This window comes from Gymnoscopelus microlampas, assembly GCF_963454915.1.
Source record: "Gymnoscopelus microlampas genome assembly, chromosome: 15".
NCBI classification, from domain to species: domain Eukaryota; kingdom Metazoa; phylum Chordata; class Actinopteri; order Myctophiformes; family Myctophidae; genus Gymnoscopelus; species Gymnoscopelus microlampas.
The window spans coordinates 50,963,436-50,987,322 of record NC_139952.1 but is presented as its reverse complement, the minus strand read 5'-3'; the positions used below and the strand labels follow the sequence as shown (position 1 = coordinate 50,987,322).

General features: G+C 40.3%; 2 protein-coding genes across 3 annotated transcripts in view; both read right to left on the bottom strand.

The window, feature by feature from the left end:
- LOC311061926 (NACHT, LRR and PYD domains-containing protein 3-like) overlaps positions 1-23,887 on the bottom strand; it is a 106,732-nt gene that overhangs the window by 46,163 nt on the left and 36,682 nt on the right. Inside the window, exon 14 of one of the 2 annotated variants that reach the window (XM_084080633.1) lies at positions 16,255-19,315. The exons of the other annotated variant lie outside the window; for it this stretch is intronic. Within the exon in view, the coding sequence (XP_083936759.1) occupies positions 18,774-19,315 (542 nt within the window). The 3' untranslated portion in view covers positions 16,255-18,773. Of the gene's footprint in view, positions 1-16,254; positions 19,316-23,887 lie in introns of those variants that run through there. 2 annotated transcript variants of the gene reach the window in all.
- Positions 8,262-10,647, bottom strand: LOC311061242 (uncharacterized protein; the record flags this gene model as incomplete). Its single annotated transcript, XM_084079797.1, has 6 exons — positions 8,262-8,381; positions 8,487-8,546; positions 8,643-8,702; positions 8,948-9,045; positions 9,931-10,041; positions 10,604-10,647. The coding sequence occupies 5 exons, from the start codon at positions 10,645-10,647 to the stop codon at positions 8,509-8,511; spliced, it is 351 nt and encodes a 116-aa protein (XP_083935923.1). The 3' UTR covers positions 8,262-8,381; positions 8,487-8,508.

The window sequence follows — 23,887 nt, the reverse complement described above, 5'->3', positions numbered from 1 at the left end:
CACTACTACAGTTGTTTCTGATCTTCACTTCTTGTTACCTGATCTGCTGAAATAATTAATTTTATTAAGTTTATGACAATTTATAGCAATTGTAGAAATATTAGACCTTAATTGTGAATGTTTAAGCATGTTCTAATCATCTACATACTTTACTTAAAAACAAGTTCCAAATATTTGTAATATATAATATAATATTTCTAATATTTTGGACAAAATAGCCAATTTGGTGTCCAGATGTCCCTAGTGCCCACCTATCCTGTTACCGTACACACATATATTTTTTCCCCCTTTTTTTTAAGTTAAGTAACTTTTATAATTCAGTAACTATAACTATTTTAAAAGTAACTTGCCCAACACTGTCAAGGAGAGAGAGAGAGAGAGAGAGAGAGAGAGAGAGAGAGAGAGAGAGAGAGAGAGAGAGAGAGAGAGAGAGAGAGAGAGAGAGAGAGAGAGAGAGAGAGAGAGAGAGAGAGAGAGAGAGAGAGAGAGAGAGGAACACTGCTCTGTGGTCACATGGTTTACAGTAAACTGTCTGTCTCCAGACCATAGGCCCCGCCCACTCCTCTGAGTGAACTGTGTCAGGCTAGTGGAGACTCTGAGTGACTCACACTGTGTTAATGTCAGAGTCATAACTTATTCCTTATCTAACTCTAACATTCTTTATACAAGTCTCTCTGTGTTCTCAGGCCTGGCTTCAACTCCTGTCCCACTGAGGAACAAAACCTTTTCTACTTTTCCCCAACACACTGACAGCCCTGTGCTCCACAAACAGTTAATTCAGCCCTGTATGTTCTGCTCTGTCTGCTACGTATGAGGTGTTGATATCATTAGAGAGAGAGAGAGAGAGAGAGAGAGAGAGAGAGAGAGAGAGAGAGAGAGAGAGAGAGAGAGAGAGAGAGAGAGAGAGAGAGAGAGAGAGAGAGAGAGAGGTGGGGGGCCGGGAGTGAGGGAGGGGTCATTCTTTGAGACACATATCCAAGTTTTTGACCAATAAGCACCTTTGTTTGCACCTTCAAAGGGTCAAACAAGGGAATCACAGCACATTGCAGGTTCGAGTCCCGTTCCCGACGATCTTTGCTGCATGTTTCTGTCTGTCTGTCTGTCGGTCTGTCTGTCTGTCTGTCTCTACTGACAACTATAAATAAAAGCCACAAAGACCCCAAACATATAAAATATAAAAAAGAAAAAAAATCAATAGTTCATTGTTTGGATATTCAACTTGTATGACTGAGTCATTGTATAAACACCTACAATCACCTATACAATACCAGACATTAGCTATATTAAAGTGATTAAAACACTTACCCTATATTAATCTTTATGCTTTAATCCACCGTGGCAAAATGGAGTCCATGCTGTTCAGCTCTCTGTGATGAGTCAAAATGGTGACTGTGAATAAACACATAAAGTTCTATCATACAGTAAGGAGTGTCTACAGTGTGTTGTGTGTTAAAATGGTGACTGTGAATAAACACATAAAGTTCTATCATACAGTAAGGAGTGTCTACAGAGCTGAGGAGGAGTCACTGAGTATTTAACCCTGTGAGGACAGAAAGCCTGGTGAAGTGAGGTTATGTGAGGACAGAGAGAGAGAGAGGAAACATGTTGTTACAGTGTATTCATGTACTTTACATTGATGTTTCATGAACATATCTGTATCAGTGTGTTTACATTGTGTTGTAGTTGCGTCTAGTCTCTCTCTCTCTAACTTGCTCCTGTCTCTCGCTCTCACACACATGCATGCAGCACACATGTGGACTCTGGCACTTGCGCGCGCGCGCACACACACACACACACACACACACACACACACACACACACACACACACACACACACACACACACACACACACACACACACACACACACACACACACACACACACACACACACACACACACACACACACACACACACACACACACACACACACACACACACACACACACAAAGAGAGGAGGGGTGGTGTTATGTAACAACCGGTTTCCAACTTAAATGTTGTCATGCAGCATTGTGTTCACCTCACTACTACAGTTTTATCTGATCTTCACAACATGTTGTTACCTGACCTGCTGCTGAAATAAGTTAAACATTGTTCATGTTCAATGTTTATATACTGAGAGGTCTGTCTGTCTGTCTGTCTGTCTGTCTGTCTGTCTGTCTGTCTGTCTGTCTGTCTGTCTGTTAGAAACAAACGTTTTTGAGGTGACCGTACCTTTTAAATAAATGTTTGCATCGTGGCTAAGAGTTGTGCGGCCTCCTCCTCCTCCTCCTCCTCCTCCTCCTCCTCCTCCTCCTCCTCCTCTTCTTCCTCCTCCTTCTCCTCCTCCTCCTCCTCCTCCTCCTCCTCCTCCTCCTCCTCCTCCTCTTCCTCCTCCTCCTCATACATAGATGACAGGAAATAAAACATAACATTAGCCTCATAACATAATAATTAAGTCATATTTTTAACGTTTTTATTTTAAGGAAAAGAATAAATGTTCCTAAAAAACACATCCAGACTGTCAGCTAATCTCTGCTCCACCAACAGACATGACACATTCTGATCAATTAAAAGTGTATTAGATCTAATATTACACTTAAGGGCCTTATTACAGAGACTAGAGTACAGTGAGGAGAGAGAGAGAGAGAGAGAGAGAGAGAGAGAGAGAGAGAGACAGACAGACAGACAGACAGACAGACAGACAGACAGACAGACAGACAGACAGACAGACAGACAGACAGAGAGAGAGAGAGAGAGAGAGACAGAGAGAGAGAGAGAGAGAGAGAGAGAGAGAGAGAGAGAGAGAGAGAGAATGGTTTACATTAGTCCCTTTCTGCATTTGAGCCACAGAACCACGTTTGATGACATTTAGACTCTCAGACACAAGACTTTTATACCCAAGATATGTTGTTATCGTTTGATAACATTTTGTTACCATGTTGTATTGATGTTGGTTCCATAGGAGAGATAACAGGCACATTATGATCAAAATAACTATTCTTCTACATTCTCTAATTGTGTTACTTCTTTTAATGAAGTAATGCAGATGTTTAACAATAATTTAACTCTTGAGAGTGTAAAATAAAACCAAATGGACCCTTATATAGATCTTTAACTATTGAGAACGTAAAATTGAAGTAAATGAAGTAAAAAATGAAGTAATGCAGATGTTTAACAATAATTTAACTGGTGTAAAATGAAACCAAATGGACCCGTACGGGTCCATTTGGTTTCATTGTACGTTCTCAATAGTTAAAGATCCACTGGTTGAGAACCACTGGTTTAAGAGGTTAAGCTTTTGACACAGCTGTTTGTTGCCTCATCAGTGGGATTAAAATACCTGGTCAAATGGCGCCATCAAGTGGCCAACCAAGGCCGTATAAAGTGGTTAAAACCTTTAAAAAACAAATAGTGCCGTGCTATGAGCTATGAGCTTGTAGATCTGCTATTTTTTTTAATCGTGAAAAGTTGAGCAAATCTTTGAAATTATATATTTAAAAAAAAAACAAAACAATGTCAAATGTGTTGTTTCAGGGACCTACAGAAATAAAGATTTGAGTTACAAATGTTCACTTTAAAAAATATATACATTCAAAGATTTGCACACATTTTCATGATTTTTCAAAAAATGACAGATCTACAAGCTCATAGCGTGACACTCAGTGTCGTGCTATGAGCTGATATCTTTGAATAGCCAAAGTATAAGATAATGGTTACAGCTAAAATGACACAGATGTGTTCCTGGTCTTAACTTAAGATGCTCTCTACATGTTCAAAATGTCATGGGTTCAATCTCACAAACAGCAGATCTACATTTTGAACATTCATGGTTTGTGTTTTCTGAATTATGTTTGAACGTTTTAAACACAAATCTTTCGTTGGGGCCCTCCTGGCACAACATCTATTCAGACGGGGGTCCAAATGCATATCAATGTAGGGGGTCCTTGACATGAAAATGTCTGATTTATACTTTGTCTAACAATGGTGTCGCTTGTCAAAAATAGCAGATCTACAAGCTCACACAAAGCGCCACTAGCCCACGGCTTCAAGTGGGTGACGATGTCATCACACGATAAGAGGAAATAACCTACAGAAGAGACAAATCTTTCCAGTGATAACATGGTAACAAGAGTCATCAAAAAAGTCAACCCAAGAACACATTTTTTGTATAGGATCTCCTTTCTGGTCAGTAAGAATACTTTGAGGACTCTAGCAGGAAGACTCATCCAAGGTTACTTCGACTATGCATGCTCCTCATGGTACCACAACACCACTAAAGGCCTTAAAAACAAGGCTCCAGACATCCCAAAACAAACTAGTAAGGCTACTGCTTGGCCTTATACATCTACGACTCATCTAACCCCTGCTCATTTCTCTAGGGTCAGATGGCTCAGGGTTGAGGACAGAGTACAGCAACTCCCAATGGCCCTGGTCTACAAGATACACTACACCACAAAGACACCCATGTACCTGTCACTCCACTGATCACGTTCAACCCAGATTTGGCACTGACAAGGGATCTCTGCTTTGCCACAAAAATGTGGAATGCCCTACCAAAAGTCGTGAAGGAGTGTGAAACATTATACTCCTTCCAAACTACTCTAAAATAGTACCTACAGATGGCTGCAATTCGAAACTGGCCCATGTAAGAGTCAAAGCCTAATAATAATAATAACACAGAGTATTTCTACACAGCAGTATTTGTACTTTTACCTGAGTAAAAAAACTGTGAGTACTTCAATTCAATTCAATCTTTATTTCAGACCTAGGAAGATCCATATCACAATAATACAACACCACACAATAAAAACTGCAAATATCCCACATTGTTGAGTTTCTGACATACAGACATGTGCGCCAATGGTTCCACAGTCTAGAGGTGAACCTGACAGCACTGCGTGTTGGGTCCGTTATTACAGTGATTATGTCATTTACTGACTCAGATGCTCTACACATAAACCTATACATAAGGTTACGTAGCACAGCAAAGCAGGTGGGTACCCCAACACTAACAAACATCTGGCTTGCACTGGAGCTTCTTGGAGCTCTCAGCAGCAGCCTCATGCAGTCATTATAGGCCACTTTGGACAAGCCAAGGCTATTGGTCTATAGTTATCTGAGCTGTTTAACTTGCGCACTTTGTCTTTAATGACCGGCACTAACACAACAGAGAGCATAGAAACAGGTAAAAACCCATGAACAAAATAACCTGTAAAACAAATAGCAACCAGAGGACACAGTTTCTTACTGGCTAGCTTAAGATGTTCAGCTGTTATCTTATCCAGACCACAGGCCTTATTATAACCTAGCTTCAAAACTGCTTCATGAATTTCAGCAGGAGTAACAATCACCTCATCATTAAAATCTACATTTTCCAATACAACCAGATTACTTTTTACACAGTTGAACAGCTCAGAATATTGTTTCTGCCATAGCTGTGACATTTCATCAGAACCACTCACTCCATCTATATTTGATGGAAGAGATGTTTTACAATTGTCTATCATTTTAATTTCCTTCCAGAAATCATTCACATTATGCTTTTGTAGCTTCTTTGCCAGTGAATCTGACCTCATTACATTCTCATTTCTTTTAATAAACCTAAGGGCATATTTAAAATTAGCATTAGTGTGTTTTTTTATACTCAAACAGAGGGCCATGTCTACTTTTGCCAGACTCAGACCATCTTTTAGAAGCCATTCTAGCCTCTGCATGAAGCTCTTGGACGTGATCATTCCACCCTGGCTTAGCATTACATGCTTTTGGCCTATGTTTGATGAGAGGCCTGCTGGAGATACAGAGTGACTCCACAATAGACTCATATAAGGTAGATAGCTCTTTACATTGTTGAACATTTCTGCAGTTCATGTCTCGACACAATAGAGCATCTTTTGGCACCTTAATATTACCTAGCAAGGCATCATAACTATTCACATATTTATCAAGATCTCTCTTGTTCAGTTTAGCCCAGTCAATTGTCCCTGTACTTAAGCTGTTATCCACAGGCAACAACACTGGTAAATTGCCCGTATTTAACACCACACAAAATGGTATGTGGTCAGAGGTAGCCATATCATAGACAATCTCCATTTTATCAATAGAGTCATGTGCATCTACTGTACAGAGACAATGATCAAGCCAGGAAGTAGTGTGCCAAGCCTCGCTAATATAAGTATAGCTCTTCTCAGGCAAAAGTACTTTGCTAGACAAAATCAAACCGCTGTCTACACAGAATTGCATTAAATGCTTTCCAAATAAGGAGTTAGCATCAGACACATCAGCATTCATGTCACCAACAACATATATGCAGGTGGAAGGATTATCCTGGATGAAAGACATAATAAATGCCATTCTGCTAAGATACTCATCTTCATTCTGATAGCATTCATATGGTGTATAGACATTCAAAATGATTCACTTTTTGTCGCTACAACACAGTTCAATTCCAATTGCCCAGTCCACTCCTAATCTAATGACATTAACCAACTGCTCATATGTTTTGTTCCACAGAGTGGCAACTCCCCCTGGTATCCTCCCTCGTACCACTTTAGAACACAGGTCGGTGGTGGATTCCCCCGCCCCGTGAAAGTCCTTATGGATGGAGTTAAGACCTTCCAGGTCTTGTGTGTCCAGGAGACCTTCCTGGACACACAAGACCTGGAAGGTCTTAACAAAATGTCTCACAAAATGTCACACCTCTCTAACAGACTGTCCACAACGATACGGCGTGATTTATCAGATTCACTGTGGCCAACACGCAGCCCTCGCGCATTGTAAGATACAACTGAGATGTTCGTGTTCATAGACAGTTAAGTTTCATCCTGGCTTAGTGCCTTCATTTTTACCACAATAAAGTTTAAAAGCTCGTCTTCCACCATCACCTTCCCATCCTCCGTTTTGTAAATATCAGGTTTTAAACGAGGGCAAGCAGAGCCACCACCAGCACGCACCCCCCCGCCATCCTTCCAACCACAATGCTATGGGTACATCATTATATTGTATATAGTATTGGTCCATCTGTACCTGTAATGCACTGTGGCTGGAGGCTTGGGTCTGTTAATAGATCTATAGATCATCTGTACCTGTAATGCACTGTGGCTGGAGGCTTGGGTCTGTTAATATATCTATATATCATCTGTACCTGTAATGCAATGTGGCTGGAGGCTTGGATCTGTTAATAGATCTATATATCATCTGTACCTGTAATGCACTGTGGCTGGAGGCTTGGGTCTGTTAATAGATCTATAGATCATCTGTACCTGTAATGCACTGTGGCTGGAGGCTTGGATCTGTTAATAGATCTATATATCATCTGTACCTGTAATGCACTGTGGCTGGAGGCTTGGATCTGTTAATAGATCTATATATCATCTGTACCTGTAATGCACTGTGGCTGGAGGCTTGGGTCTGTTAATAGATCTATAGATCATCTGTACCTGTAATGCACTGTGGCTGGAGGCTTGGATCTGTGGAGCTCGTCACAGATCCACCCCCCTGATAATATCACAGAGACAGTTTGTTTATTTTTGGACCACAATTCTTATATGAGACGATTCTAAGATGACCCAATGTTATTCTCCATAGCGAAATTACTTTAGGACCCAGGGGATGAACGAGTGACGTCAGGACTTCTGTACTCTATAGTTTGGGAGTAGCAACACAACCTGATGTTGCAGCATATTGTTGTCAACTACTACAGGATGTCTGAACACAACATCTGCATAGTAAGTCCTACTAATATGTCAAATAGTATTCATTGAGTTCTGTGTCCCCGTCTCTCTAAACGTTAGTGTAGTGAAAGAGTAGGGTATCATACCAGTACTTGTACTTGCTCGCTGTGGGGCCTGGAGCTGTGGTAATGGGCAGCACCAAATCCTGACATCCCAGCTGAAACACACAGTAGGAAATGCACAAGGCAGTGAAGTGATTAGCATATGACACTATTGTAACCGCCCATGTAAGGAAATGTTTGATTTCCTTTCAGCTGATCCCTAGATGTAATGCATTGCTCTGACCCAGGGATAAAATAAAGGGATTCAAGCTAAATGCACCGTCCTAATTTACACTTTCATCAAACACGTCATAAAGATAATGTGATAAAACACACATGACACAACACAGATGTTTAAACATATATATATATACAGAACATTATGTTATGTGACCGCTGACTGCTTGATAACTCACCATTATGAACTTGCTCAGGTGGTGATTACAGGTAGTTGCCATAGGTGCCAGTAAGCAGATCTACAAAGGGCCAATGGAAAACAAGTTGTGACAAAATGTATACAGAGTGCTCCATCTAAAAGCATGGTGTTCTACTACACATAATTATTATTGTGACAGAACATTGAGGGTGGAGTTTTGTAGTGAGCTGGAGTTGATCTTGGTGTTATATCTGAAATGCAACACATTTTAATTTAGATAACATGTCTTCTGTTGCATGCATGATGCCAGCTCGCTCCTCACAAGAACAAACACACATGATATGGGTTCAACTTACTGTTATTTGGATCAGGAGACAGCTAATTGTTTAAATAGCCCAAGCTGCCATTCAATGAATCTAAAAAGGTAAACCAGCCAGTGTGAGAATTGAAGATACTGCACATTGTGTTTAAACAGTTATCCAGTTGATGTTTTAGCATTGATAGCAACATACCATTCATTTCCTGGTCTGGGGACCGCACAGCTCGAGGCTTGCTGGATGTTGGTGTCTCTCCTACAACATCATTTAGTTGGCATAATGTCATTCACAATGTATTTATTTTGGGCAAAAACTATATAGGCTAACTGCAACCAATGCACAAGCCCAGTGTTGTAATGAAAATGGTCAGTTTTTTTGTTGGTACAAAGTCAGACAGGTGTAATTAGTTGTTAACTGTGTCACAGTGATCACAGGGCTTTATATTGTCCAGAGTTCCAAGAGTGCCTATATAAAATAAATGCATTGCATTGTGTCAATACCTGGGAAACACACTTCAGGTGGTTTGGCAAACCGTCTTCTTTTAACATCACCACTCGATTGGTCATCAGAGTCTGAGTGCTCATACTGGGGATTTGGCCTGAAGAATACAATATACACAATGTAGTCATACTATGTTAACTAACCACGTCTACAGTCTGAATACATAGGACCACAATGGAAACAAGCCATCAGGCCTTTGTGTTATACTTTTAGCATTACTTATATAATTGTACCGCTGTACTAGTTGCGAATTGCTAATAAAGTATTCAATAAATGATACCTTGAACAATACCTACACATCACCAATGCTGCTCCAACACCCTAGTGCAGGGGTCTTCGACGTTTTCAGGCCAAGGACCCCTTGGCTGAGAGCGAGATAAAGCAGGGACCCCCATTATATATTGTATAATTTATTTATTTATTTTCATAGATTTCATAGGCAGCTTCATAGACTTGTTTCACAGCACTATCATGTTGGATTCATGTTAATGTGTATTTCTAGACATTCAACCATTTACCTAAACAATACTTAGTAAACCTGACCTTTCACTCTGTACTTAGTCTGCTCTTTTTTCCCCCCTACAACAGCTTGTAGATCTGCTATTTTTGGCTAAAGTTCTCCTTAGAATAGGGATGCTTGGTTGAAGTGGTTAATGTAAAAATCACACAAAGATTTGGCGGACCCCCTGTAGTAGCTCTGAGGACCCCCTAGGGGTCCCGGACCCCCTGTTGAAGACCCCTGCCCTGGTGTGAGCTGATCTGTGATTGGTCTAGCATGAGGCAAGCCGTTATCATGAGCCAATGTCAGCTGAGCTGTGTGGTTAGCTGAGTCCATGTGGTAGCATAAGCTGAGCTGTGATTGGTGTGATGGCATGGTGATAGAAAGAAGGAGAGAGGTACAGACTAACCCTAGACAGCAGGCCCTGTCAGGGCCACGCTGAGGGGAGAGAGAAAAGACAAAGAAAAGAGTGATCACTATTACCTGGATCTTCTTTTCTGCCGTAGTTCTCCTTCGTCCTCAGGTTCTATGTGGGAGGTTGGACACATTGTTGAGGTGTACTTGGTCTCTGGTCGCTTAGCTTCATCAAAAGGTCTCTGGAAAGAGCACAGGGAAAATGACCATTAACATGACTGCAGTCCAGTGTTGAAGCAACACATATAGAATACTTGGTTTAGTTACAAATGTAATTGTTCTGTAAATTAACCGTGACATCCCTATTCTGGTCATGTAGGTGAACATGCTTGAAAATAAGCCAACGTTCTGCAAAAATAGCTGATCTGCAAGCTCGTAATGTGTCACATTGTGAGCTTCCTAGATGTATACATGCTGTATGTGTTATACAGATTACTCACCACAGGTAATAATAGAGGGGGGGGGGTTGATATCGGTCATTGCACCTACTCCTATGGGCTGGGGGGGGGGGCACCTGTCAGCGGGGAGTGTTGGGCGGGAGGAGTAGGACGAAGGCTCTACGTCCTCCTGGTGGAGGCTCCTCACTGGCAGGTGAGTCAGTAGGATAGAACAGCAGTGACAACACAGAGATGTGTGAGGAGAGGAATTAATTGGCTTAACGACTAAATTGGGGAGAAAAAGGGGTAAAAAATAATTGGCTACTCTAAATGTATAGAGAAAAAAAACTGTAAAATAAGTGTACCTGTAGTCAGAGTTGCTGGTAAACTCCAAGCAATGTTCTTCCATCTTTGGGAAAAAAGGGGTGAAATATCTTCAAGATGGACAGCAAAGAGGATAGGGCAACCCGAGAGACTGAATAGAATATTTTAAACTTATCATGAGTAAATCTTCATTATGTTCATCACTGTCAGAGTCATTTTCAGATTTAATCTTGTCAGCCCCATCTATACTTTCAAAATGAAACTCTGGTGAAGCCTTTGAGGTTTAGGAGTTGATATTTTCACTCTGATCACTGATAATTAGTGGTGGGTTTATTGGTAAGTCTGATGTAGTTGGTAAAGCATCTAGCAGCCACTCAGAAGAGGTTGTGACAGGAGTTGTGCTCTCTAAACAGTGAAGGTTTGTAACTGCATTAGCAGCAGCAGTTAAATGATATTCAATGAGGATATCCTGCTCTGTCTCTCTCACTAATGTGTTGACTTTACGTCTTTTAGCCCAATAAGATGACATTATCTTAAGAGTGATGAGGTGCTGTAGTCACTGTACATAAACTGTACCTAATTACTTGTCTGTAATGGACTGAGTCTTCCTTCTCCAATTCTGCTCGTCTGGAAAGTGGTGATCCTGAAGATGGGAAAAGAAAAGAAAAGGTCCAAATGAATGTGCTGCAATATCACTGTAAATAATTGTTGCAATAAAACAAAATTCAATACATAAATCTTCTGTAGTGTTAAAACAATAGATGAAGTGTCAGGGATTGTCATGAATTTAAAGGTAGTAAAACATCCTTGAAACCTGCACAGTCTAATGCAATGGTTCCCAAAACAGTGTGAGACAATCCAGGTGTGCTTGTATCATGTATTTGACAAGGCAGCACACATTATGCAATATATAAAACTATTTATGAATTATGATTATCTATATCAGCACTCATTTCCCACTAGAGACACATTCTATATCCTAAAAAACAAACAAAACAAAGACTAGCTGTATTGTAAAGTCAATACCGCCCCCATCTGGCAGAGTCAGGTTATACATGTGTGCCTTGACACAAAATCTTGTTAAACCACATGGTTTAATGTAAGACAATACAACAGCCCTACAACACATACATATTCATGTTTAGTTTAATGTAAGACAATAGAACAGCCCTACAACACATACATATTCATGTTTAGTTTAATGTAAGACAATACAACAGCCCTACAACACATACATATTCATGTTTAGTTTAATGTAAGACAATAGAACAGCCCTACAACACATACATATTCATGTTTAGTTTAATGTAAGACAATACAACAGCCCTACAACACATACATATTCATGTTTAGTTTAATGTAAGACAATACAACAGCCCTACAACACATACATATTCATGTTTAGTTTAATGTAAGACAATACAACAGCCCTACAACACATACATATTCATGTTTAGTTTAATGTAAGACAATAGAACAGCCCTACAACACATACATATTCATGTTTAGTTTAATGTAAGACAATAGAACAGCCCTACAACACATACATATTCATGTTTAGTTTAATGTAAGACAATACAACAGCCCTACAACACATACATATTCATGTTTAGTTTAATGTAAGACAATAGAACAGCCCTACAACACATACATATTCATGTTTAGTTTAATGTAAGACAATACAACAGCCCTACAACACAAACATATTCATGTTTAGTTTAATGTAAGACAATACAACAGCCCTACAACACATACATATTCATGTTTAGTTTAATGTAAGACAATACAACAGCCCTACAACACATACATATTCATGTTTAGTTTAATGTAAGACAATACAACAGCCCTACAACACATACATATTCATGTTTAGTATCAGAAGGCCTATTACAATACATCAGCTGGTACTGTAATACTTGGTTTGTGGTCATTTAGAACAGTGGTTCTCAAACTTTTTCGTGCCAAGGACCCCCAGTTTGACATGCATTAGGCTACGGACCCCCATTTAATGGCATGTATGTCTCTGGGACCCCAATTCATATTGTACAATCAATGTTAATTTAACTCTGAGAGTGTACAAATGGAACCAAATGGACCCGTTAGGGTCCATTTGGTTCCATTTGTACACTCTCAGAGTTACAGACACATAAGGTTCCATTTGGTTCCTATCCATCATTTAGCTGGGGACCCCCTGGAACCCCCTCAAGTACCCCTGGGGGTCCCCGGAACCCACTTTGAGAACCAATGATTCAGAAAACAGTGTCAACATCTTACACTAATGTTGGATTAACCCTTTAAGACCAGGAACTTATCTGTGTCATTTTAGATTTATTTGGCTATTGAAAAATAGCAGATCTACAAGCTCATAGTGCGGCACTCTGTGCTGCGCTATGAGCTTGTAGATCTGCAATTTATCTTTTTAATCGTGAAAATGTAAGCAAATCTTTCAATATATATTTCTAAACGCAAAAATGTTTAACTCAAATCCTTGCTTCTGGGGGGTCCCTGAAACAACATATATATATATATATATATATCAGTGGTTCTAAAACTTTTTCATGTCAAGGACCCCCAAAATTATATGTGTGGCCACAGTCCCCCATCTAAAAAAAATTGTTCTAGGGACCCCCAGAAGAAAAGTTGTTGGCTTTAAAAATATATATATTCAAAGATTTGCCCAAATGTTCATGATTTTTCAAAAAATAGCAGATCTACAAGCTCATTTAATAACAAGGTGAAATGAGCTGAAATATAATTTAATAACAAGGTGAAATGAGCTGAAATAACATTTAATAACAAGGTGAAATGAGCTGAAATAACATTTAATAACAAGGTGAAATGAGCTGAAATAACATATCACAATTGTAAATTTGGATCAACATCAAGGTGAGTTCATTATTAATCTTAACTACATAAAATACCAGCGTTAACGAACGTCTAACTTTAATAAAATAAACGGGACCAATGCAGCCCAGTGGAATAGCCCTGAAACATGACCGTCATATCATGACAGTCATGGATGAACTTCAACCTGGTGTTTGCACTTTCTCCATTTATCTCTTGTATATCTACATAAACGTTCAGATTTCAAATATAAAGTGTTTACCTCATGGCCACGGATATTACATTTATGTACGGGCCTCTCAGAAGTACCCGTATCTCGTGTATTGTTCAATAAAAAGCATTTTAATCCGATCACCAGCCATTTTCTATTATTTTTTTGTAAAGTATCAGAGTGCAATACATCTCCCAACCATTAGTGTCGCATAGTTAAAAGCATCGGAGAAAATGGCCGGCGATCTGATTAAAATGCTTTTTATTTACAATACGGCAGATACGGGTACTTATAGCGGGTCAGATCAACTTATAACACCAGTGGCTCATGGGTAAACACTTTATATGTTCAATGTAACGTTTATGTTCATGTGAGAGTTTAAATGTAAAACAATCAAAAACTTTAGGTTCCATGACGCTTTGTGACAGAGAGCGTCATGGTAATGAATACGTACTGACCGGCTACCGGTGGCTCCTCCCCCAACAGCGTCATCGCTCGTGACGTCAGCGAAGCGTCCAAAGCCGCCACGGCCACTATGGAAGTATCTCGTTACATTCTGCGTTATTCCTCTCTTCTTCACCGTTTATCTTGTTCCTTTACACAGAGTCACAGAGAGATGAGACAGGAGACGTAGGCAAGTCGAGGTAGTTTACTATAACTACACAGTGAGCACTACATACATATATGTATTCATACATTCATTCACGCACTTCGGTCACGGTCAGCCATAACAACAACAAACTTCACCCGGAACCGGAAGTCACTATACCCCTTAACCCCCGCTCTTAAAGGGACAAGCCCTCTTTGGTGAATGTCTCTGGATGACTTTCTATGTGGGAATGTACTTAGTTACTTTACACCACTGCTTGTTAGTTGACATATATATATATATATATATATATATATATAATATATAAACCCTCCTATTAAATATACATATACATATACATAAACCCTCCTAAACAAATACAGAACAAAAATCTAAATTAAATAAATTAAAGCCTGGGGGTTTCTTAGCGTCTAAATCACAGTTTCTCATAGTTTAACCCAGTGGTTTTCAACCTTTTTCATGACAAGGACCCCTAAATGAATATGTATTTGTGCCAAGATGCAAAGATTTGAGTTAAAAATGTTTGCTTTAAAAAATATATATATATTCAAAGATATGCACACATTTTCAAGATTTAAAAAAAATATAGCAGATATGCAAGATCATAGCGCTGCACTGAGTGCCACGCTATGAGTTTGTATATCTGCAATTTTTGGAATAGCCAAAGCTAAGTGGTTAAAATGATTGTGACACTATGTTAACTAATTTAGCTGGGGACCCCCCAACATGTTGTTGTCTGACAGAGCTATAATAAGTGTATTCTGAACCCATTAAGACCGGGAACACATCTGTGTCATTTTTACATTTATTTGGGCTATTCAAAAAACAGCAGATCTACAAGCTCATAGCGCGGCACCGGGTGCCGCGCTATGAGCTTCTTAGATCCTTAGTTTGTTGCTTGGTGGTGATCCAACTTTTCCATGTCAAGGACCCACAAAATCATATGTATTTGGCCTTGGACCTTGCAAATAAAAGGTGTGAGAACCACTAGTACTAGTGACTCATAATGTGTCATATAGTGATAATAAAAGGTGTGAGAACCACTAGTACTAGTGGACTCATAATGTGTCATATAGTGATAATAAAAGGTGTGAGAACCACTAGTACTAGTGACTCATAATGTGTCATATAGTGTGGTAGTAAATCAGTGTCATACATATTCTGACGAAAACCTGGAGACTGACATTCAGTAATTGGTTCTTATGATCAAAATAAGAACAATAATGTTATGTAAAACAGAGAATTTAAACTTTACCACGAACACATTGATGAGCCCTGCTGCATGGCCATGGACAGAAACATGAAGAAACTGGACATATGATTCTCATTGTAAAAGCATATAATATGATACAGTATGTAATGATAGGATATAATATGATACAGTATGTAATGATAGGATATAATATGATACAGTATGTAATGATAGGATATAATATCATAAATGTCTCAGTCTTGGTCTAGTGTGATGAATGCACTGAAGTGGAATGAGAGCTGGATGAACACGTTTATGAATAAACATTATATCTATGAATGATTGTGAACAGAACAATGAAACAATAACATATCACATGTGTTCTGATTATTGTGCACAGTGTATCATGTTAATGAGGAATCTAAACAGCACAGAGTAAGGATTTCTGAATATGTCATGTAGAGATCTGTTATTTATGAGTGATTCTGTAGGCCTATCCATCAGTGTGACAGTTTACAGTTGGTAGTAAGCTTTGTATCTATAGTGACCTGTATTGATTGATGAATATTTGATCAGGCAGAAATGTAAAACAGCACAAGTACAGTTAATAACACTTTGTCTAAAAGGTCCGTCCAAAAAAGTCCTTGCGGTCTTGTTTCCATTGAGGTGGTGACATGACAACACTATGAATATTAATACACAGGAACAACTACAGACTGTCAAGAATACATTTATTAAACTATTCATACTTCTACACATGATCATAAAATAACATGTGAAGAATGAGAATAATATCACATTCATATTCAATGAAAACACAAGCATGGAATGAGTGAGGAAACAATGATGTCATAATGAATCAATGAATAAACAATGATTGATTTGAGTTGATAAACACATTTAGTAGATGTTTGAATCCAGAGTGATTGACAAAGTCCAAGATGAGAGTCAAACTATGAGTGAAATGTGCTGTCAAAATGAACACTGCTCACATCACTCGGGTGGCTCAGTGGTAAAGTCCCTGCCCACCACCACGGAGGTTGTGGGTTACAATCCACCGTGGTGCATCCGGCTTTGTCCAACGTCTATGTGAACACAACTGACCCGTGTTCAGGGGAGGGAAGCCGGGCGGGAGGAGGAGGATATATGTCACTGTATGTACTCCTATGGGCTGGGGGGGGGGGGCACTGGTCAGCGGGGAGTGTTGGGCGGGAGGAGTAGGACGAAGGCCCTACGTCCTGTCGGTGGGGGCTCCTCACTGAGCCAATAGGAGACAACACAGAGATGTGTGGGGGGAGGAGTTCATTGGCATAACCACTAAACTGAGGAGAAACTTTGAAGCATGATTGGCTACTAAGTTAAAAACATGTAATAAAAATCACACCTGTGTGAAGGTAGCGGCGCCTTTGATATATTTTGTCATAGATATGTGTTTCAATATTAATATCTAATATATAATATCAATATTAGTTTATACCCCAGTTAATAAGAATACAGAGGACGAACATAAGGATGGACATACACCTGGACATAGACACGGACATACGTACACACAGAGAAATACTAGAGAAACAATATTAAATCTCTGTAAATTTATTTCAAGGCTTCCAGTGGCACTAAATAGAACCTTGACGGGCCTGACCAATCAGAACCTTGACGGGCCTGACCAATCAGAACGTTGACGGACCTGACCAATCAGAACCTCGACGGGCCTGACCAATCAGAACGTTGACGGACCTGACCAATCAGAACCTCGACGGGCCTGACCAATCAGAACGTTGACGGACCTGACCAATCAGAACCTTGGCGAGCCTGACCAATCAGAACGTTGACGCAAAAGCCAGGTATAGAGGGCTAATATCCGCTCTATACCTAAAGGTATAGAGCGGCTAGCGCCGCTAATAAAAATAATGAACACTGAACACTGCTCACAATGTGTCGCTTTGTGACGTAGATCTTAGATGATAGAGGTGGGGGGGGGGCAATTACAGAACCCTGGGGGACTCCAGTCAATAAAGTATAAGGGGTTAACTGGATAAGTATAAAGGTTTATATACAATAAACTATATTGAAACTGTGAGAATTACATGATCACATTACAGTTTTCCTCAGTCTATTCTTGTGTAAAAAATATCAAAAATCAAATATACATAAAATATGAGTTTGTATCATAAGAGACACAATATGACACTGATATTTACATCATCATCATCATCATCATCATCATCATCATCAGTGTTGATGGACAGTATTTATGATACATATTTATAAATGTATGGAGTGGAGGTTTGTTCACTTCTATCTAATCTAATCTAAGATCTAAAGCTCCCTGTGGTGATGACTCATTTTATACCATAGAGTTTGACATTAATATGGATTTGACCAGGGACCCCCATTTGAACACATTGTGCCACGGACCCCCATTTGAACATATTTGTGCCACGGACCCCCATTTGAACATATTTGTGCCACGGACCCCCATTTGAACATATTTGTGCCAGGGACCCCCATTTGAACATATTTGTGCCACGAACCCCCATTTGAACATATTTGTGCCAGGGACCCCCATTTGAACTCATTTGTACCACGGACCCCCATTTGAACACATTTGTGCCACAGACCCCATAGAAGATTTTGGTTATAATTTTCTAAAATATATAATATTAAAAAGAAATCTTACTTTTTAAAGAAGAAGCAGATCTACAAGCTCACAACCCGTTGCGATGCGACACGTTGTGAGCTTGTAGATCTGCTACTTTCAAATAGCCAATATATACAGAGGTTAACGTGTTTAAACTGATTTAGAGACGACTGGTTCTCAAAGTGTGGTCCAGAGGCCCCCGGGGGTCCTTGAGGGGATACCAGGGGGTCCTAAGTTAAATCATTAAATATACAGCATTAAAATCAGTGTAACCGCTTTAACCGTCAATGACTTCGTTGTTGGAAAATAGCCGATCTACAAGCTCACAATGTGTGGTAATGTGTCGCGTTGTGAGCTTGTAGATCTGCTATTTGAGGATTTTATCATTTGTTACATTTTCAACACAAATCTTGTCTTAAGGGGGTCAAGGGTCAAAGGTCAAATGCATTGGGGGTCGTTGACATGACAACGTTAGAGAAACACTGAATCTACAGGAGCTTTAATGTGTGACTGTCACTGTGCTGCTTATTACATCATCATGATGATGTCACCGTGATGTCATGATGAGTCACTCATGCCCAAATATGGAGTCCATGACGTCAGACTCAGCTAGTCTCAAAGTATCCTGGCAACAGTGGTAACCATGACAACCTGCACTCACTCAAACATGTTGAGTAACCATGGTGACCTGATGTCATCCTCACATAGAGACTCTATCTCTGCTCACACAGACACACTGAAGAGGAGGAGGACCAGACATTGAACCCAGCATAGAGAGGTTCAGAGAATGTGTTCTGGAAGGTGTACAGGTGTGTCAGTGAGTCAGAGGACCCTTTATAAAAGGACAGAGTCCCAGCAGGCCAGTCCAGATACACTGATACTCTGTTGGAGTCAGAGGGACTGACAGGGAGGACAGTGTTCTTACTATTGTGTCTGACAGTGTAACTGTTACCATAACCACCATCACAACAGTCCAGACTCCAGGACTTGTCATTGTATCCAAGCCTACAGTCATCACCACGTCCTTTCCTGCTGATCCCTCTGTAAGTCACTGCTATATCAACCCCTTCACTCCACTCTACCTCCCAGTAACAGCGTCCAGTCAGACCCTCTGTACACAGAACCTGACCCAGTCCATCAAACCTGTCAGGATGTTCAGGATATGATTGATGTCCCCATGTCACCTTTCTGTTGTTCTCAGACAGAGAGAGGCCCCTGCATGCTGTGTTTGTGTCCAGTGTGAGAGGATGGAAATCTGATGAGAAAAACAACACAGTAAACATTAAATACATCATTCACTGACACACACACACACACACACACACACACACACACACACACACACACACACACACACACACACACACACACACACACACACACACACACACACACACACACACACACACACACACACACAGCGTTGCTGTCGGGTGGAAACCTTGTATGTCCAAAACTACCACTAAACATGTTAAAATAGTGTAAAAAGCAGATCTACAAGCTCACAACGTGTCAGAGATACAAGGTTTCTGCCTGACGACAACACAGTAAAATGTGAGTCAGAATGTCTTAAAGCCTCCAGGTGAGAAGTGACTTTCTGTGAGAAAATGTTTACATTAAGTTTATGTGAAATGACATCAATGTGGAAAAGTACTCACATGTTTTACTTAAGTAAAAGTATCAATACTGCAATGTATAAATACTCTGTTACAAGTAAAAGTCCAGAATCAAAATGTACTTGTGGAAAAGTACAAAAGTATTGGTATTAAAGTGTAATTAAAGTACCAAAGGTAGAAAGTAGCCTACTTATTATGCAGAATGTCTCATTTCACAAGTTTTCAAATATAAATTGTATAAAAATCATTTGAAAATAGCAGATCTACAAGCTCACAATGCGTCGCATCACGACGCATTGTGAGCTGCTATTTTCAAAAGGCCAAAATGTTTTGTAATAATAATTAAAATCCTCCAAGTAACTAGTAACTAAAGTTTTCAAATAATTTTAGTGGAGTAAAAGTACAAAATGCATTTGAAAGTACTAAAAATTGGAAATACTCCAGTAAAGTAAAAATACCTCAAAATGTAACTTAAGTACAGTACTTGAGTAAATGTACTTAGTTACTTTACACCTTTGAAAATACACACATATACATCAAAGGAACCTAAACTTTTAAGGCTGCGACCCCCCAAAATAATCATTTGAACTGAGGACCCCCCAAAATAATCATATTTGAACTGGGGACCCCCCAAAATAATCATTTGAACTGGGGACCCCCCAAAATAATCATATTTGAACTGGGGACCCCCCACTCTGACAAGCACTTGTCAGAGTGGGGGGAGTTGTAGGAGTTGAGGAGTCATTTAGTTTGACTCGGTTCCACAGATAAATATTGTGAAAATATCCAATCTACAAGCTCACAACACGCTGTGAGCTTGCAGATTGAATATTTATAGCCGATCTACTGCCTGTAGATCGGCTATTTTCACAATATTTGCCTCTTTCTTGCGTAATATTTGACAAATTGGTATTAAAAAGGTCTTAAAAGTCCTTACATTGTAACTTTATAAATGTGCAGATACCCTGTATACACTTATACTGTATGTTGGTTTGTTTACTGTTGAGATAAAACAATGTTACACATTAAGATAATCATCAGGGACCCCCCAACATAATTCGGGTACCCCCCTGGGGGTCCAGACCGCCAGTTTGTAAACCACTGTGTTACATAGAAAACATTCAGCATCTATAAGTTATCAACACCTCACACCATGGTGAGAAGTGTTGATAACTTATAGATCGGTTATTTAGTTATTTTTGAAATATGGAGGAATTACAAGCTGATATACAAGCTCACAACGTGTCACGATGCGAGGCATTGTGAGCTTGTAGATCTCCTATTTATTATGTAAGAAGCTCACAACGCATCATGATGTGACGCATGGTGAGCTTGTAGATCGGCTATTTTATTTATTTCAAATATTGATAATATGCTGTTTAAAAAGGTAAAAGTCCATATAAAAGTTCATCACACGTTAAACAACATATTGTGAGTTTATGTTTGACATACAGCTGATCTACAAACTCACAACCTGTCACAATGTAACTCATGAGTTTGTAGATCTGCTAGTTTTGAGTTTTAAACAAAGCCAAACAACAAGCTCACAACGTGTTGCAATGTGATCCTTGTGAGCTTGTAGATCAGCTATCTTTTTTTAAATACAGCTGATCTACAAGCTCACAACCCATCACACTGATGTGCTTTGTGAGCTTGTAAATCGGCTATTGTTTGATATACTAGACCATACATATATACCTGTGGGGGGATATGAACACCCAAAGTGTGCAGTGTGGGTTATGTGTGAACAGACAATGGCCCTCATTTATCAACGTGGTGCAGCCCGAATAATGAGCGTACGGCGTAATCACCGCAATTTTCGGCATTTATCAATATATCCTGACGTGGGCTTTATCCTACGGTACGCTGAGATCTCACGTCTGGTCGAGACCAGTTGTTGACGTTGGCTGCACCCGTTTATTCCATTGTCTGACAGGCATCTGGACACATAATCCACTCCTAAATGTGTATCTACACTAATAAATAATGGCTGTGAAAATATATCATTTTATAAAGTAATTTAAACAAACTGCTTTAACAGTCATTCAGATAAGATTGTAGATCTGTCTGTATTGAAAATAGCAGATCTACAAGCTCACAAGCCAGCGTTGCATCGCGACGCGTTGTGAGCTTGTAGATCTGCTATTTTCAAAAATATACGAGCGCTTTTGCGGCGGGAGTCCCGGCCACGTTTTCATGGACAGTGAGGTCTACAAACTTACAGTAGCTTGTCCTATGTTATGGAGTTATGTCATAGAGAGTTATGTAGGCTACACAACCTGGCTGGGTTAAGGATATAAACCCGACGCTCCAATATTAACGTGGCGGCACGGAATCACTGCATTCCGCCCGAGTCTCATGTACCGCTACGCTACGGACACGGACATGAAAGACAAAGTTGGGCGGGCGCGTGTGCGTGTGTGTGTGTGTGTGTGTGTGTGTGTGTGTGTGTGTGTGTGTGTGAGAGAGAGCGAGAGAGCAAGAGAGAGCGAGAGAGAGAGGCGTGTGCGTGTGCGGCGAGGCCAGCGGGGGGGGGGGGGGGGGGGGGGGGGGGGGGCGGCTGTTTCTTATTGGCTTTTCATGTCTTTGGTCGTATTCTGGTTCGTCTTCATGTCGTAAAATCGGGGCGTTTTGAGAATATTTATGGGGCGTGTTATTGAAATGACGCTCGGTTTCAGCCGTGACATTTATCAACGCTGGGACCAAGTGTACGCTCGGATCAGCTGTGTAGGATGCGTTGATAAATGTGACTTCGACGTTGGTGTACGGCCGAATATATGGAAAAATATACGCCGGTTTATACGCTGCGTTGATAAATGAGGGCCAGTATATCAGGATGGAAAGTGAGTGTGTCTGTACTGTGCACTACAACACACACGCTGTGGAGCCACAGAGAACACACACAAACACCCGTGCATAAACAGTTCCAACGGGCTGAGCCATTCCCCGTCGCAAAAATACACACACGCGTGACCCGTTGCGAGCACACACGCACACACACAAATACGCACGCGTGCACGCACACACGTACGTGCACGCACACACACACACACACACACACACACACACACACACACACACACACACACACACACACACACACACACACACACACACACACACACACACACACACACACACACACACACACACACACACACACACACACACACACACACACCACATCCTCATGCGGCCATCCCCCATCGTGAACACAACACACACACGGTCGTCGTGCGAACACAAATAATGTACTTTCAGACACGTGCCTCCCCAACCTGCATGCACATACACGGCCGCGGACCTGAGCGAACAGACAGACACACACGGCTGCAGATGATCATGTTGCCATGTCCGCTTATTATAAGCGACTTGGGCTCTGTTTGTTAGGGCTTGCTTTCATATACCTGGTTGCTTGTTTCTCTCACGAACAACCCTGTAAAAATGCATTCATCCCATTGGGCATGTGCAGTAATGGCACAAACTGTGGTCTTAGAGTTAGACAGTGTTTCAAAAAAGGCTGATAAACTGCTTGAAAACAGACTTCCTCATGGTGGGCATTTACTAATGATGAATGACCATGTGCTTGAGCCACTGAGGAGGACCAAGCACTGGCTTTTTAAATGACTTTGGATGAGCGTGATCTTCTACTTGTTGATGTTTGAAATAACTCACTACCTGTCACATTGCAACATGTTGTGAGCTTGTAGATCGGCTGTTTTTGAAATATAGCCAATCTACCAACTCATAGCGCATCATAACGCGAGGCGTGGCGAGCTTGTAGATCTGCTATTTTTGCCTATTCTTGTAATATAGCCGATGTAAAGGCTCACAACCCAACATGATGTGAGCTGGTAGATCGACTCACAACCTGTCACAATGCAACAAGTTCTGAGCTTGTAGATCAGCGATTTTTATTTCTTTGTAATAGTCTATCTAAAAGCTCACCACACGTCATGATCAGGGTTTCCGTTAGCCGGTATTTACCGCCCATTGACCGATAAAATATTTAATTGGCCGTTAATTATAAAGATCACAGACCACTGTGACCGATTAAGAAAATGCTGTTATTAGTCTGTCTGTCTGTCTGCAATGGATAAAGTGGTGAAAGTTGGTGACACACATACATTGCAGGCAAGTTATGAACCTTCCTTGTACCATCATTCATGATGACATAATTAACATTAACAAAACTAAACAAAAGCTGTAGG